The sequence below is a fragment of the Pomacea canaliculata genome, linkage group LG8 (assembly GCF_003073045.1).
Source record: "Pomacea canaliculata isolate SZHN2017 linkage group LG8, ASM307304v1, whole genome shotgun sequence".
In the NCBI taxonomy this organism is placed as follows: domain Eukaryota; kingdom Metazoa; phylum Mollusca; class Gastropoda; order Architaenioglossa; family Ampullariidae; genus Pomacea; species Pomacea canaliculata.
Window position 1 is genome coordinate 9,763,064 of NC_037597.1, and position 17,059 is coordinate 9,780,122.

A 17,059-nucleotide genomic window follows, 5' to 3' on the forward strand; every position below is an offset into this window, starting at 1 on the left:
TGAACTTAAAATTAAATTTAATTAAAAGAGAGAAAAGGATATTATATAATTTACACACATAAATCAATAACTAAATAACAGCCATCTTTGCTTATTACTAATGGTCCAGTTAAGACTTTAAATGACAAAATAACTTGACTGTTTTCAGATGACTTTAAGAAATTTTTATTCCCTCAACCTTTATATTTATCTCATTTCATACCTACGTTCTTATCTTACATTCTTAAACCAATCAGTGGGAGTGATGACACAATTTCTTTCAGTCAAAAAGACTGGCTATGTGCAAGTACTGTCATAATGCGCATGTACAAATCACACAGGAGTAAAAACACACAAAAACACTATACATCTTTGAATGCACAAATACAAAATATACAAACACAAAATATTCACTTTTTAATCCTCCTTTAGAACAAATAATATGCTAAACAAATACAGATTCAAAATTTAAGAGACATGACTCTAAGCACATCAGAATCAAAATTTGTTTCATAAGGCAGCTTCTAAATAATCCTGCAGGAATTAGCATGTTCTAATTACAGTAGTTTAATTAATTATTTTGTTCCATAAACCTTGTTACTCCAATTCAACTCAAATCTTTGTAATCTTTACCTCCCTTGGAGATTTTCATAATAAATGTGAAGGGACAAAAAGCAAAATGGATTTTCAATGTAGAATAACATTTAACTGTATTTCATTTTCATGATCCTTCATAAGCATGAGTTCTTTGTAAATATACATATTTACAATAGAAGTAAAAGTTCATGAGCCACTAAGAAGAGATCATACTCCAGAGCAAAAAAACAAAATTCATTTTGAAGTCCAAAAAATTTTACATTTTATGAACATCTTTTTAAAAAAGCAATTTCTTTATAAACTGTACAATTCTGTAATATGTTTAGCAGACAACTATTGGTTTTGCAAAATTTGACAGAGATTTGGGAGTTGGGGGTACCCATTGCTGTGACACACACACACATATATATTTTTATAATGTTTTTTATGCTGACAATGCAGAAAATAAGCAACAGTATACTGAGGAGCAATTATTCATATTCTTCTTTTTTTTAATGAAATATTTAAAAGCAGTAAATCTATCTGGGGATGGAAAGATATTTAGAAAACTTAGTTTTAAACTCTTATTTGCCTTTCATAAGTACCACTCATATATAAATGACAATACAAGAAATTCGTGCATCTCCTGTGCAGGTATTGCGCATCTTCCACTTTCTTCCCCCTTTTCAAAAGTTCAGAGGTCAAGTGGGTGGAACAGTAATTTAAGGCAAATTCATTTATGGTATGGCTATGTGTGATTGCTAGATGAAAGTATACACTTTGTTTTCACCAACAGTTTTACAGAAAGCAATATTTATTGACATTCAATTAGCTTTAGGCATACTAGCCACCATGAACAAGCAAATTAAAACGGATATGGCTGTTACTTTGTTGGATCATATGATCATGTAGTCAGAAGGCCTTAAGAAGCACAAATCTGTGGATGAATATAAGAAAAGTTATTCTTAAAAGAGTGGAAACAAAAAATCAGCAGAATTTTTTTGAAGCCAAAATTTGTAAAAGCATTTGTCTATGGGGTCCGTAAATAGATCCATATTTATCTGCCAACATCTCTTGGATGCCTATGAGATCTGAATCAGGTTGTAGCCCCAAATGACATTAAGAATACATGCTATAACTTCTATTGTGCAGTAACCCCTTTACCTACCTTCACAAAAACTTGTTTGCCCTTTTCTAAATATTTTTAAAATATGTTTCATTTCAAGGTACCTCAATGCTATCCTCATTAATAGCTATCCAGGTAATCCTTTTCAAGATTAATTGTTGTTTCCATGGTAATGTCCCATTTCTGAGAATCTTGCTGCTCGTCACAATCAGATACCTGCAGCCCTGTTTTGACCTTGCGACTGTCCAGACACTTGCCTGTGGCCTCATGGACAATCTGTTTTTCTTGTCGAATCCATCTCTGAAAGAAACAACAAGGATGTGCATCAATGTGGCTGCCTATGATATTAAAACCCTTTCCACCATTGAGGTAGAACTATTCCATTGATTTCCAAAGACACTGCAGATGATCAACATAGCTTAACTTTTAATATACTGCAAGAAAACAACAAGTGTCTCAAATATATTTTAAAGACTACTTTTTTATGTTTGAAAAAAAGGATGAAATGGAATAAATACCTGATTGTCTGTAAAATCACAGAACTTGATTATAACATACAACTGGGTTTCACTAGGACTGACCGATAAACACATTCCATTGCTGACAATAATGCCCTTTCTTCTCCAAGACCAGTCCTGTTTCACAACAGTGCATTAATATCGAATTTAATCATTACCCAATTCTAGTTTAAATACATGGTGCTAATATATAAAAAGTACTAAAAACCTGGAAATTCATTTTTAACACATTATTTTAAGCTAATCTTCACATCAGTCTCTTATCTCTGAAAGCATAATTCTTATATTTCTTGATCCATCACAATTTTTGACATGCACATGCAAAGTGATCAAAGGTAGCGGCAAAGCAGAGATCTATAGGAACAGGGTACAGCTCAAAGAGATAAGGAACTTCAAGTACTTGAGAGCCACCCTCTCCAAGGATGGCAGCTTCACACCAGATATTGGCATCAGGATTGCACCAGAAACAGTGGCAATGGCTAAGCTAGATAGGATCTAGCATAGCCATAAGATAAGGTTTATTGCCAAGTACAAGCTGTACAAAGCCCTGGTAGTACCCATCCTACTCTGCAGATGTAACACATGGACTCTGCTTGCCAAAACAGAAAGGAGAATCCAAAAGGAGAATCCAGGTATTCGAGAACAAGTGCCTGAGGAAACTGCTTTGTACGAAACAAAATTGCCATACTTGTAGGATACCAGGAACCTCTACTTTCAACAGTCAGGTGACATAAGATGGTCTTCTTTGGTCATGTGACCTGGCACAACATCTAGTCAAAGACTATCCTTCAAGGCAACTTGGAGGGCAGCCAACACTGCACTGGTCAGAGAAAGACTGGACTGGTCTTCTTGTACAGTACCTGCTGACTATCACCCACAATAGACAAGAGTGTCAGGCCCTGTCAGCTGCTCACTGTGATATAGCCTTAGTTGCTGGCACGGCGTTAAACACAAACAAACAAACCTGTCAGCTGCTGCATCTATCCACATGCTTCCCCCAACGACAAGTACTGGACAAGGGACTACTGACTAACATGCACATGTGAACAAGTGTATGCAACTCTCTTTCTCTCTCACACACACACAAAAGCAATTCACATGTGGGCATTACTTGCATGACTTTGTTCTGTACACAATGCCTTAGTTTAGCAATAACACACATACACTTACTTGCGTATCTTTGTTCTATACACAATGCCTTAGTTTAGCAATAACACACATACACTTACTTGTGTATCTTTGTTCTGTACACATTGCCTTAGTTTAGCGATAACTGGCAGCTGGCCTACATCCAAGTCTACACAGCCACTGCCCTGTTGGATGTGCCCATATCCCAGCTCATCACTGATAGGTAACCTGCAATAAGCAGTAACTGTTACTGTCTCATATTCTGTAAAGAGACTGCAGAGCTCAGAATAAGGTAGCAGTTCCTAAAATCTGAAGGAACAATTCCACTTTCCATTCTTGAGATACAGGCCTACAAACACCACTGTGCACAGAAAGATGCCAAAATCCTCTTATCAGGAATGAACATGGACACAAATGTGAAAAATACAGCCAATGAAAGAGCAAGGACAATTTTTAACTCACACATTTATGGACTTGCATATCCCTGTTTTGACCTCTTTCCATGCATAGTGATGCTTAACCTTAACCTTGTAAATTCAAATAAATGCTTAAGCTAAGGAAATAATTTTAAATATAAACTGCTAGCCAGAGTACCCAGCATCACCCAGGCGATTGTCAACACAAGGTGCAGTCACATGGAGCAAAGGAAATGAGAGGCGAGAGATGGTGCTGGCTATTTGTAATGATGAAGAAAAAAGCTTCAGTTATGCCAGTTGCCCTACAACTCAATTGCTTTCTTTCTATCTTCTTCTGATCTTTCAAGGCTACCCTCTTAAATTATGATGCTAAGTTTACTCTAAATGGTAGAGGTACATCTCAATATGCTGTGTAGCAAAATTTACTCATTTGGTGCCACTGGCAACATCTTGGAATGAGAAAAATAAACATTAAAAATTAGCATGCTCCAGAAAAACACACATAAACCAATCATAATCTATGATTTTACTACAAACAAAAAGAATATTCCTGACAAATTTGGTAAGGACAAGATGAAGAAAAGTGGATTTGCACAGGTTTCAACCACCACTACCATACACAACTAACCACACATTGCCACACTCTGCTTTATTTACAAAAGTTCAAAAGACAATGTAAATCTCACCTCAGCTCTGGATATACAGTTTCCAAGTACCATCTAAAATTCTTGCATTTTAGTTTTTCACGAAGCTTTCGCCTCTCTGTAACACTTTAAAAAAATTTGTGTTGACAGCCAAGCTCACTCCAACCCTGGTAGTATCAACTGCACCACTCATTAAGTTAATTTTAAAAAATACTTTTAAAGACCACTTTTTATAAGAATGCGAAAAAGATGAATATGTCACCATTTAATATTCTGTCATGAAACCTTTTTTTCCGGGGTGGGTGGGGGGGAAACTGGTGTTGTCTCCCTTTATTTGCAAGATGCTATGTCTGGTTAGGAACAAATGTTTTGAAAGCAAGTAGTTCATTCTTTACTACTAATGGTACCTCTGATATCTGTATCACTAACCAATTTGTCTGTGTTGCAATATATATTCTCTTAGTCCTCTTTTGAATTCTGGATTATTTTCAGATTCTTTAAAAGTGCATTTCCCAAATCTGTGGAAGTTAGTCCCAGCTTATAAACTTTATACGATGGAAACCTAGACTAGAAAAGACGTCTTTAACTATTTCAAAAAAAGATAATCATAATAATCTTACTCTCCAAAATCTTGCATTCTAGCTGTGGGTCGAGCAGCGTAAAAAAATCTCTTGTATTCATCCATCCACACTTCAGCAACTCTGCGGGTGTTCCTTTGAAATCATTAAAATCATAAAATCATGGGACATTCTATATAACAATTTCTTTGGCATTTAACTCCAAACAGGAATCATCTATAATAAGAATGTACAGGTGTCAATGGATTTTATATGTATGTGCACGCGCGCACATTAAGAAAGACAAAGATCCCATCATAATCAATAACTTAATAATCTTAGTCTTGAAAATCAAAAAAAAATCTCCAGAAATGATTTTTTTTTAAATTTAGGTGGTGGGAAGGGCATTATGCTGATGAGTGTTCAAGTTTCCAGTTGACATTAATATCTACTTCTGTCATTCTAGGGGCAATGGTTATCGCATGTCACCAATACAGTAAAGGTTGGCTGTCCTGGGTTTAGCTCTGGTCTCAGCCAGATCGTTCTTTCTCTGCATGTGGCATATCTGTATACAGGACTTTCTGCCTTGCCATGATCTATAGCCTTAGTTGCTAGCTCAGTATAAAACACCATCAATCCCACCCCTCTTTCCTGTCATGACGAGATTGATTCGTCTTTTGGGCCTGGAAGGATATGACTTTTGTTGTTGGGATGATATGGTAGCAACATGGTTTAAATTGAAATGAGAGATGACCCATTTAACAAGCAGTCTCTTTCAAAATACACTTGTTTTATAAGATTTCTGCAGAAAATTATACAGTAATAGTAAGCGGCAGGTCAGTCTATTTTAAAATGCAAGACTTTCTTTAAACATATGTAACTTTTGCAAAATGTCACAATAAAGCACAAACTGTCGGCTTTAAGTTGGGTAGAGCAGGAAGTCGTAATAGTCGTTTATATAGTGAAATATATCTGTGAAAAGATTTTGGGTCATAATTAACAAGGAGTCATTATCAGGAAGGTCTTAAAAAAGAAGTTTCACTTCATTAGGGAAAGTAAAAGTCTTTGCTATCCGTTTAACTTGCCCTAAACACAGTGGACCATTTACAGTTAACTGCCCTTACACTTGTTAGACTATGGGATTTTTATCTGCATCTTACCTTTATTAAGTCATCTTGTTAATGAGTGATACTTCCTTTGAAAAGTCACAAGGACAATAAAAATGTGCTTACGGCAAGAACAACTAACAAATGTATTGTTCTAATGCACAGAGCAGTGCAAAAGTGCTTTAGTAAACTACCTACTTCAGGTATGTGCTGGCAGGCCCACCCTCTGGAAAGATGTAGGGAGGCTGACGACGGTGAACATGCCCAACATGACTGCACGGTGCTATGCGCAGATCTCCTCCACACATCCATCCCCGAAATGAAAGTTCTGCATTGCAGAGATCAGCAAACAAAGTAGATTGTAAAATTATCAAAAGAATATCACAAAAATCTATGGATAAAGAACAGACCAAACATTTGCTAGATCATGTTAACTGCAGGTAGAATGTAGGTGGGTGTCTTGCATAAGCACACATACATACACATACACACTCACCATTGTTTCTTACCAAAATTCTCTCCTCCTAGCACGCTGAGCTGCACATCATACTTTCCCAATTTTCTAAACCAGTCTTTCCGAATGCTGAAGATCCCACCAGAGATCACAGGTGTTCTGTTAAAGATTTTATACATGTTAACATGATCAGAAGCATAACCTGCTCTCTTATTGATTACTGATGAATTCAGTTTCTCACATCCTCAATACAATTGACAAGGTAAATGGACAAGACAACAGAGTGGATCTACCTTAGTAGTCTCATAACTTATTGGTAAATTCTCCTTCATATTTCATCAAACATGTTCCTAGAGCAGTGCAAAGACAAGAAAAATAGCCATATGCCTTTGAAAAACTCAATATTATAACCCTTGCTTAATCTCCAAAAAAATAAATTTAAAGAACACTTTGAATTTACAAACAAGAATAAAAGTATCTAAATTCTGTGCTTACAAAAATGCATCTGTTGCATCTTGTTTAGCAACTCCACTGTTTGGCAAAGATTCCCATTTAAAATGTAAACTCCAGTCAAAGCCTGCAACAGGAAATGAATATATATATATATGAAAGAATACACACAAGAAATAGATTTATATATGCTTCTACACGCATCACCTATTCTCATGTAAATAATTTTTTTCACTATGATAGCACTGTTATATTATTCTGATAGACTATATGTTTTATTTTGCATACCTAATACAAATATGATAATATATATTTTTAAATTTCCACCGTCAGGACCTGTGCTGTACTTACCTCCTCTGACAAACTCCATTCTAGGGATGTACTCGAAACTCATCCCATCAATTTCATCAATAACTGGACTCACTATACTTGTAGGATTCTATAAATTGTATCAGAAAGATCCCTGATTATAAATTTGTTATCATGAAGAGGATCAATAATGTTGCAGCATGCAGTCTATGTTACAACAAGCATCACAACATATGTTGTTAAAACCTTGAAATCACCGTATGCACTTCCCTGTTCACTAACACATTTTACCATATCTCTTTATATAGTGATGCTGCTACTTGGCACCCTTGAGGCACTGCAAAGTTCGAGGAACAGTACAGAAACACTCACATATTTTTGTTATTGTTAATTTAATTAAAGCAACACATTTCTATACATCTGAAGATGAAATCACCTGTTTGATAGTAGCTAACAAAGGCTCCAGCCACCCATCAGTGACCTCACAATGACTGTCCAAAAAAGTCAAAACATCCCCTTTTGCTACATCTGAACCTCGTATCCTTGATCTGACAGCACCTTCCCACATAAAAAGAAAGTAGCAAATGCAAATAAAAAGAAGAATCATCATGAACACTCAAATCAAATACAGTGGAACCTCGGTTAGCGAACGCCTCGGATAGCGAATATTTCGGTTAACGAACAAAAATTTCGTTAAAAGTTTGTCTCGGATAGCGAACAAAATTTCGGATAACGAACAACCACGTGAACCACACGTGACCGACCAGCATGTCATCATTCGCGCTCGAGACACAGTTATGATCGGTCGTTCCTTATCTGTGCGCATCCTTCTTATTTAGTGATTTTTGTGCTTTATTTTAGTAAGATAATCCTCAATCATGGCTCCAAAGAAGATTAAGAGCAATTAATAGCAGTGAGGTAATGACAAGGAAACGGCCAACAAATGAATTGAAAAAGGAAATGATTTCAAAGTATGAAGGTGGCATGCGTCTGTCGGATATGTGATGTCGTATTACTGAAGAGTTTTACAAAAAAGACAGAAGGAACAGACACTGGACAAGTTTTTTCCTTTAACCTCAAAGCTACAGAAAAAGGTTACCCCCGATTTTATAATGTCACGTGTTCATGGAGGGGGAATCCAAGCAGTAATTCCACCCCATCCTCACCACACCTGCTTCCATCCACGCCGTCAAAACGGCAAGTTTTCTGTTTAAATGCTTTCGTTAATGTTTTTATATTTAACTTCATTTAAACTGCATTATAACTGTTCTCATTAAAACAAATACCTATATAGCCTGCAACTTTCAAATATTAGCGAGTCAACAGGGGCTGGGAACCAATTAAATCTATTTCCTTTATTTCTTATGGAAAAAATTGTTTCGGATAACGAACATTTCGGATAACGAACAGTTTTCCAGAACGGATTAAGTTCGTTAACCGAGGTTCCACTGTATGCAAAACAGATACATATTATAAAACTCATTCTAGCAGAGGATGGATGTATGTGTAATGGGATTTGCATTTTGAAAATATGTCTGCATAATGGGGAGGGGGATGTGTTGTGGAGGGGTGGTAAATGAAGCTGTTACAGTTCTTTTAATATACACATGTGTATGTGTGTGTGTGTGTTTGTGAGTGATGTACATTTAATGTAATTGAAGTTTTTTAAATATAGATAGGTATATCTGTGCAACTTGTGTTCAACACGTTTTCCTTTAACAAAGGTGTTTGTGTGCTATGTGTTTGACATGACAGAAAATGTGAAAAATATGTCCAGTTTTGTGCATAATTTGATGTGACTGTAGTTCTTTTTGAAATGTTATATATACAAGTATCTGAAATAAGGAGAAGGGGGGAGAAAAAATATGTTTGTGTGTTCCATTTTATTAACTGCTATTGCTATGCACAAGAGTAAATGCAATGCACACTGTAATGTGAAATAAATATTTGAAAAAAAAAGTTTCCTTTCTACCTTCTCTTTTCTCATTTCTGATAACCTTGACTTTTGGAAGGCTATCCAGCTCTAAGCCATCACTTGCTGCAAAGCAGATATTGACTACAGTCAGTATAGTTTAAACATGTACTCAGCCTCTCCCCAAAACAGTCATCGACCCACCAATTCTCTCTCTCTCACACACACACACATACACACACAAATACTCATGTACATAAAAGCAATAAATGTTAATATTTCTGCTCTTATAGTAAAAAAAGTTTTACATGGAACACATGCCATATCATGACATCACATAATGTTTAATATTTTAATGTCCCTTTCTGTTATTAGTTTTGCTTTTGTTACAATATTTCTAATAACATTATGGAAAGTAATGTCAGAAACAAAGTGAATCCAAAATGTCCTTAATGTTCAAGCCAAGCTTCTTAAAGTATCTATGGAGGGCTACAAGATTGCAAGCAGAGATATAGTAGCTATTTATTTTCTATTTATTTCTGCTTCTGTTAATGTGTGTCTGAGTCTTTTTTTCCTTTCATGGTAACACTCTTGACAGTACTTTATTTTCATTACCTTACACTTACCATTGTCACTGAAGTCGTCCACTAGAATTATCTCCTTCACCAAAGATAGTGGAGACCGTATTAAAATGCTGAACAAATATAACATATAATTGCTAAATTTATATTATCTTTCAGGTCAGCATTTTTAATACTTTCCAAAAAACCAAAAACTTTCATAGAACAATTGATGAAAGAAAGTAAACATGGATACAGAAATATGTAGTGCACATCAAGATATGAAAGACAATTGCAGCCACAAATAACAGCTAGAATTTCAAAGTACCAGATCAGTTTAACATATATCTAAAGAAGCATCAAAACAAGAAAAAAAGAAAGGACAGCTAGGTTACTGAGAATGGATTGGACTAACCTTACTAGTGTGCGAAGCAGTACAGATCTTGCCTCATTGTGGAAAGTAACAATGATGGTTGTTGAAGGAAGAGAAGGTGACGCAGGGAAAAAAGTCTTGCATCTAAAGTTCATAACAGATTCCAAACTCCATGTCGAGATCTTGTGTGCACATGTGTGTGTTGGCATATGTGTAGTACATGATCAGTTTTGTTGAAAATTACAGTTAATCATTTTCCCAAATGTAGGTGTAATATTCTAACACAACAAAAACAGGCACCTGCCTGTTTGCTTCAAACAGAAGAAGTGAGTTTAACTCAATACATGGTGAAACATTAACAATGACAATATGTTAAAAAGGAAATGGGCTAACAGCAAGTGACATGGAATGGATTCCCAAGATTATCAGATTCTAAACAAACTTCTATAAAACAAATTTTTTTTAAAAATCCAAATTTGCATTAGGAGCATAAATTGTATCATTATCACTAAACAAAAAGCTGATGCCTCACTTAAGATGCCACATCTCAATAGTGATGGCAAAGTGAAGCCATTAAATCAATATTAACAATTATAAAAGTCATATCACATTATTTTATTATGCTGCATTTTTTTAGTTTGCACAATTAATAGCACTTACAAGATGGGCCTGGCATCTGGAACAGGCCTGGTAGATGACAGATCATTGCTGGCTATAAGATTGAAGCCATGTCTCATCGAAGGATTGAGGCGGTCTGATGGGCTGAGCTCTCCTATGTAACTCTTAAAATTCACCGACTGTGGATCAAATGTGACCTACATATGCACAAAACTGGTTGGTTAGCAATGGGCAAGCACATTAAATGTTACAAGAACGCATTTCAATACTACTTCAAAATTGACAAACTCAGCTTCCACAGTCATCAGAAGCAATTTTCATCAATATATAGTACTCTTGATCATCAGTCTTGCCTAGTTCAAAATCTGCTAGTTCAACATTTCCTGCAACTAGCCAAGATGGCCTGTATGAGTATTGAAATCAATCATTTCATCCAAAGTCAAACAACTAATGAAAGGTATTTTATGCAGCAAAAATAACGGTTGTCTAAAACTAAATCTTTGTTTTGTGGTGTAAACTGATAAGCACTACATTATTTTAAAACTTATAAGAAAGACTGTTTTCAATTACTTCTATTTTGTTTTCAAATTAATCTACAGGCTCATTTGCTGCATAATTGGAACCTAATATCATCCTTCCCAGCCAGTGAACCTTATAGCATCCAGAAGCTAGATTTCTGTCTCTGATGCTGGACTGGGGCAGGAGAGTAGGATGCTACAACCTGATCCAGTCCTCTAGAATGATTCTGACCTAGTTTCTGCAAAGGCTTTTTGAATTTTAAGAGAAAACTTTATGAGGAATGTATCTTTATTTATTCTAATACTTGTCAACCCACATTATGTTTAATATATTTTAAAACAATAAAAGTTACTCCACTTAAACTTCTATTTTTTTTTTCTGTAGACTATATAGCTGTTACGGTTGTCGAATCTCATGCCAAGGATGAAGGATCGTCGCTTAACTTACTTGGTTTTCAAAGAGCAAACTTTGCCAAAAACTGTGGCCAGTGACGAAGTATAAAACCCCTAGAACAATACTGATCAAAAGAGCGGCGAGCAACAATCGCTTTCTTTTTCGCATTTTGTGCTATAACATAATGATGAAAAAAGTTCAGACTTCGACGCAGTTCTAGACGCAAGATCCACTGCATGTGCCAAGGAATTTGACGAACACGTATACAGTGCATGTACAGCACATGCAGCATCCAGGATGCTGACTAGTTTCGTGGCAACCTTTCCGCTCAGCTGCTGCGCGCGCGCGTGTGCCCTCGCTGAAGCGTCATGCTGTTCCCTTTCCCTTCTATCCCACACCATCTCTCCCCATAACCTACCGTTAGGTTTACAGCTGATATCACTTCCTCTTGTGGATAACAGCTGTTGCCTCTGTAGCTCTGTAAAAAGATGTCATTTCGACTTGCGCGTTACACTGTGATGACAGCACAGCTCCAGCATCGCATGTCAGCCACGCGTTTGCTGGCAAAAGGAGTGAACACTACACGATCTTATTTAGATCAGAAGTACACTCTGCTTGATGCTAACGTTCAAATGATAAATCTCACAAAGCACCCATCACCCACCCAGCAGCATTTCCTCTGTCGTGACCTTTCATTGCATGTTCTCGATCAGAGGTCAGGTACAGATCGATGATCGATCGTTCGATATGAATCCAGGCCAGAACATATCTGATTCCACAATCTTTTCTATGCAATTAAGATCCATGAAATAATGGTTGGTCACTATAAACTTTGGAAAAATCCATGATATATATATATTACAGTGAGCGTTCATCCATTATTGATATATAATGCTTAGGCATAGATTGGGAGATGGGTATATAATTTCTGGCTTGACTAAAATAATGATTTTATAAAAATACGTGCATGCACTAGAGATTTGGGATGAGACACTAATAAATGGCTTTAATTCATTCTATGAAAGGCCTGTAGATAGACTGCATGTATACCGTATGTATTGCTTAAGGTATATACACATAGTCCATGTTCTGCTTAAATGAGCCTGTCAATTAATTTTTTCACGGCTCTTAAATTGTATTTGCTGTTTGTTGTTAGAATGTCGTCTGTCGCACTTAAACATTAAAAACCCTTTGGCTGCTTATGATTGTTGGTTTTTTTTAGGATTTTTGCTCTACGCATCGTACGTGATAACAGGGTTCAAAACGTTACACAAGCCACTGATTGATAACCTATGCAGTGATAGCACGTCCATGGTGATACAGACCTTCCCTAACCTAGATAGAGATAGGGGCCTAGATCACAGAACTTTCTAAGATTTCTGCCTACAGACTTCTGCGTCCCCACGGACGTGTATAATACAGGAAGTCTGTGGTGAGGAACCGGAGCGGAAGTACAATCTCTAGTAAAGGAGGTACTTTAGCTAAATCACTACTTCCCCGTGGATAGCAAAAGTGAAAGCAGAGGCCTTTCCTGAAAACTTGTGTTTGTCTGACGTGATTATTTGCATTATTCTTCAATGGCAACCATTTTTGGAATTGATCATAAATATGTGGCTGCAAGCACGCTTGCAATGTCAGTTGGAGTAGCAATCTATGCTACTTATCGGCTCAGTGGAGGCAGACGCAAAGAAAGTATAAATGCTTATTATGAAACAAACAAGTCCGTGAACGAATATTTACTGTTTCATTATGGAAGGGCAGACGAATTACTTGCTTACGAGGACTACGGGCCAAACGATTCACTTGACTTTCCAAAGCGATGCGCAGAATTGTGTCTTAAATATTACAAACCAAACGTATGTGAACTTTGTCCCTTATAGTCGCTTATTTGCGTCGTCTGCATCAGGCGTGCATATTTTAACGCATAACGAAACGAATGGTGCCTGGATTTATGAACGAATATTTTTTAATTTTTTGTAAACAAAAATTTATGCAAAAGACATTTTGCTTTTTTTTTTTTTTTTTTTTGAAAAGATAATTATTTAATGAAGGGCATGCACCTAAAGCAGTGTTGGCAATGGAACTCATAGGAATTTAAGGCATCTAATTTTATCACCACATTTTATATCCCTCTTGTTTTAACCATGAAAATATGAAAATCGAAATACAATTTTCTTTGAGATTGCCATAATTATGTGATAAAAGTTTGCAGAACAAATCTTTCTTCCTTTTGTTTAGTTTGTAATATTCATCTTTTTAATGTCCATTACTCTGTTGGTTTTTTTTAACTGCAAAATACTAAACACTTTTGGGTCAAAAGGCAATCAATACCTCGTGCCAATATGTAAGATGTGAGCATTTCATGATTTATGGCAACTGATGGTTACAGGATGATGTCCCAAAACGAGCCCTAGATGTAGGATGCGCTGTGGGACGAGCTACGTTTGAGCTGGCCAGTGCTGTTGATGAGGCCATTGGCATTGATTACAGTAGTGCCTTTATAAATGTCTGCAATACCCTAAAAAACAAAGGTTCTGTTGATTACTCCATGATATCAGAAGGAGACCTTTGCACTGAGCATAAAGCAGTGGTTCCAGCTGATATAGTGAGCATTTATTTGTTTGTTGGCTATTTCCTATATTGTTTGGAAAAGGGAAGAGGAGCAGGGAAAATGATGAATACACATTTGATGCACCACATGCATTTTTATACTACCTATTGTTTCTTCATGAGCAGAACTTGTTATTTTTAAATTATGTAAGTAATTTGAACTTGATTTATATAATTTAATAGATGATGAAGTACATTGTCGGTTTTTTCAAAATTCCCCTTATTGTAAGTAGTTTTGTTATATTTCATCATCAGAATCGACAGAAAGCCAAGTTTCAGCAGGGCGATGCTTGCAACTTGCCCCAGAATTTAGGGCAGTTTGGAATAGTGCTTGCTGCAAACCTGTTATGTCGTCTGCACCATCCTAGAATGTTCATTAACAGTCTGAAGACTTTGGTTGCTCGAGGTGGTATTCTGGTCATTACAGGGCCATATACATGGATGCCAGAATATACTGACAAGGTAAGCATTTAAAATGGGGAAAACCCATAAATTTTACTTTAACTTCAGTATTTTAAAACTTTCATCTCACCTCTGCCTATATACTATGAAAAACAGTATTTTGTATTTTTTATGTGTGCACACTTACACATGCCCATGTGTGCACGTGTGAAAGTGCATATTCATATTTGTACACACACAAAAAATTAAATTTTCCAATGTATGGTTTATTTTTAGTCTGAATGGTTGGGAGGATATAAAGACAAGGAAGGCACTCCGGTCACTACCTTTGATACACTGAAGAAAGAACTAGCAACCTGTTTTGTGTTGCTTGAGGACTGCAATTTGCCTTTCCTGATCCGGGAGACATCTCGTAAGCATCAGTGGACAGTGGCCCATGCCACAGTGTGGCAAAGGATTTAGACAAGAATGAATGCTATACATGATTGTTATTTCAAATTTATGATAAACACCTCTGCCTTGTATCTGACAGCAGAATGAATGCTGAAAACCTAGGAGCCAATCATGTTGACTATTGATTGTGTACTAAATAAGGAGGATAGCTTTCCTCAGTTTGGTAAAGCATTTTGAAGAGTCACTAATCCATTAGTTTGATAGATGGTTTAGGAAACTTTAATTATTTTTTTAAAATTAACAGTGTAGGAGAAATGTGGTGCTTGCATTTTTGGTATTCATCTTGATAGATCATATAGACTTTTGGGGCATAAAATAAATAGAAGACATTCAAAACTTTTAATAGTTGCTGATAAAGAGTAACAAGTAACAAATAAAAGCTAAATATTCAGAGGAAGCTGAAAGACTGGGTGTGAAAAATTATGCTGCACAATCACTACTTTGCTACTAAACTAGATCTTAATGCTAAATGTATGCAGCCATCAAAATAAAGTTGTAGAGCAATGACCCCATTATTGCTATATGTGTAAACCAGTTAGGAATTTAATCTTAACATAAAAATCTTTTTTTCATTTTATTCATCAGTCTTATTATGAATAGAGTAATCACTAAATATGGGAGTGAATTTCTGGATTATTATGACCAACTAAAGAATATGGTATCTTTTTAATTTCTTCTTTGAATATGTACTTTTGTTCCTGGAATGCATAATACAAGTAATATTTAGTTTTGATACATATCATTATTAAAAGTGATACTTGACACACTGAAAGTGACATTGTCAGTACACTTTATTTTCTGATTTAATTTAAGCTGTATTTGTGCTAGCGATTTTTTTAAACATGCTTATTTTCTTCTACAATAATGAAATTTTGATTGATATATTTACTTTGAGAAAGCCTTTTTTTTTTAAAATAGGAAACAGTGCAGCTTTGTAAAGCTCCTTGATGGGTCATGCACTGTGTATAAAATCTCTCAAGCCATAGGATATATTCTAGAGAAATCAATCCAGATTAAGCTTGGTAGTTAGATCGCCAGCATTGGATGTGTGCACACAATCCCATTTGAAATCTTTGTGGCATAGAGTACTTTCTCTAGTGGATTCAGCTGCCAGAGGGTATCATCCCTTAGAGGGCTGGGGAAGGGAAAAAAGAGATTGGTACCACCAATCACAAAAAAAAAAAAAAAAAAAAAAAATCGGGGCCCTTACTCCTGAAAAACTGAAAGTTTATGGGACCATATTTTGCCCATTTTTCAAATTTATATGGTACATTTTGATTACTTTTATTTGTACTCTTCATTTGTTCTGCTGATCATGTCTGTGTCATGATCTATACTCTATAGTCATATTAGTCATGATTTTTAAACAAGCTTTATTATTATAATCTTAACCAATTTTGGTGCTGGAATAATGCTTTTATTGTTAACAAAATTTAATTTAAGTATTCTTATTATAAACTTTTTCTAAAATTAAATCAAGGAAATATTTTATTTTGTTTCACTTGTCTGAAATGATCTTTTTATGTTCCAATAGCAGTGTTGCTGAGCAGCCATTATTGTATTAAATTTTTGCATATTTTGTCATAAAAATTTTCTACTTGAAAAAGAGAAAAGAACGTATGGTAATGGTTTGATGGTGGTACATCTATAATGTAACTTCTTTCATGACAAAAGCCTTGTAGCTACAAGAAACATCATACCCACCCAAAAGTTTATGAAGGCATTACCCTTTTTGTGTGACTGCTGGATTTTGCATATTGTTATTTCTGTAAAGAAAATACAGTTACCAACACTTGCACACTCCTCATTATATAGTCTATCAGGATTAAGGAAAAATCAATAAACATTTTGAAACTGCATAACTAAATATAGTCTGGGTTCAATGCTTTTGATACACTGAAATCACATTGTAGATTTCAAGCATGACAGCTATACGTATGAATATGCATATATGCT

The 17,059-nt window shown here is 35.7% G+C and overlaps 2 protein-coding genes across 4 annotated transcripts; one reads left to right on the forward strand and one right to left on the reverse strand.

Annotated features, from left to right (window-relative positions):
• Positions 1-149: 149 nt before the first annotated feature.
• On the reverse strand, positions 150-13,085 carry LOC112569925 (polypeptide N-acetylgalactosaminyltransferase 14-like). Of its 3 annotated transcripts, none has more exons than XM_025248014.1 (16): positions 12,964-13,085; positions 10,769-10,923; positions 10,151-10,252; positions 9,802-9,869; positions 9,236-9,301; positions 7,700-7,821; positions 7,306-7,393; positions 7,000-7,081; positions 6,560-6,663; positions 6,249-6,378; positions 5,008-5,100; positions 4,430-4,513; positions 3,429-3,555; positions 2,200-2,316; positions 1,786-1,981; positions 150-1,492 (listed from the first exon to the last, which is right to left on the reverse strand). In XM_025248014.1, the coding sequence occupies exons 2-15, from the start codon at positions 10,843-10,845 to the stop codon at positions 1,802-1,804; spliced, it is 1,440 nt and encodes a 479-aa protein (XP_025103799.1). In that variant the 5' UTR covers positions 10,846-10,923; positions 12,964-13,085; the 3' UTR covers positions 150-1,492; positions 1,786-1,801. The 3 variants fall into 3 exon arrangements, with proteins under 3 accessions (XP_025103799.1, XP_025103801.1, XP_025103798.1); XM_025248016.1 differs by lacking the exon at positions 12,964-13,085 and adding an exon at positions 12,057-12,896; XM_025248013.1 differs by lacking the exon at positions 12,964-13,085 and adding an exon at positions 11,693-12,034.
• Positions 13,086-13,177: 92 nt separating this feature from the next.
• Positions 13,178-16,962, forward strand: LOC112569926. The gene is made up of 4 exons (XM_025248017.1): positions 13,178-13,494; positions 14,028-14,243; positions 14,504-14,710; positions 14,927-16,962. The coding sequence occupies exons 1-4, from the start codon at positions 13,216-13,218 to the stop codon at positions 15,110-15,112; spliced, it is 888 nt and encodes a 295-aa protein (XP_025103802.1). The 5' UTR covers positions 13,178-13,215; the 3' UTR covers positions 15,113-16,962.
• Positions 16,963-17,059: the final 97 nt, after the last annotated feature.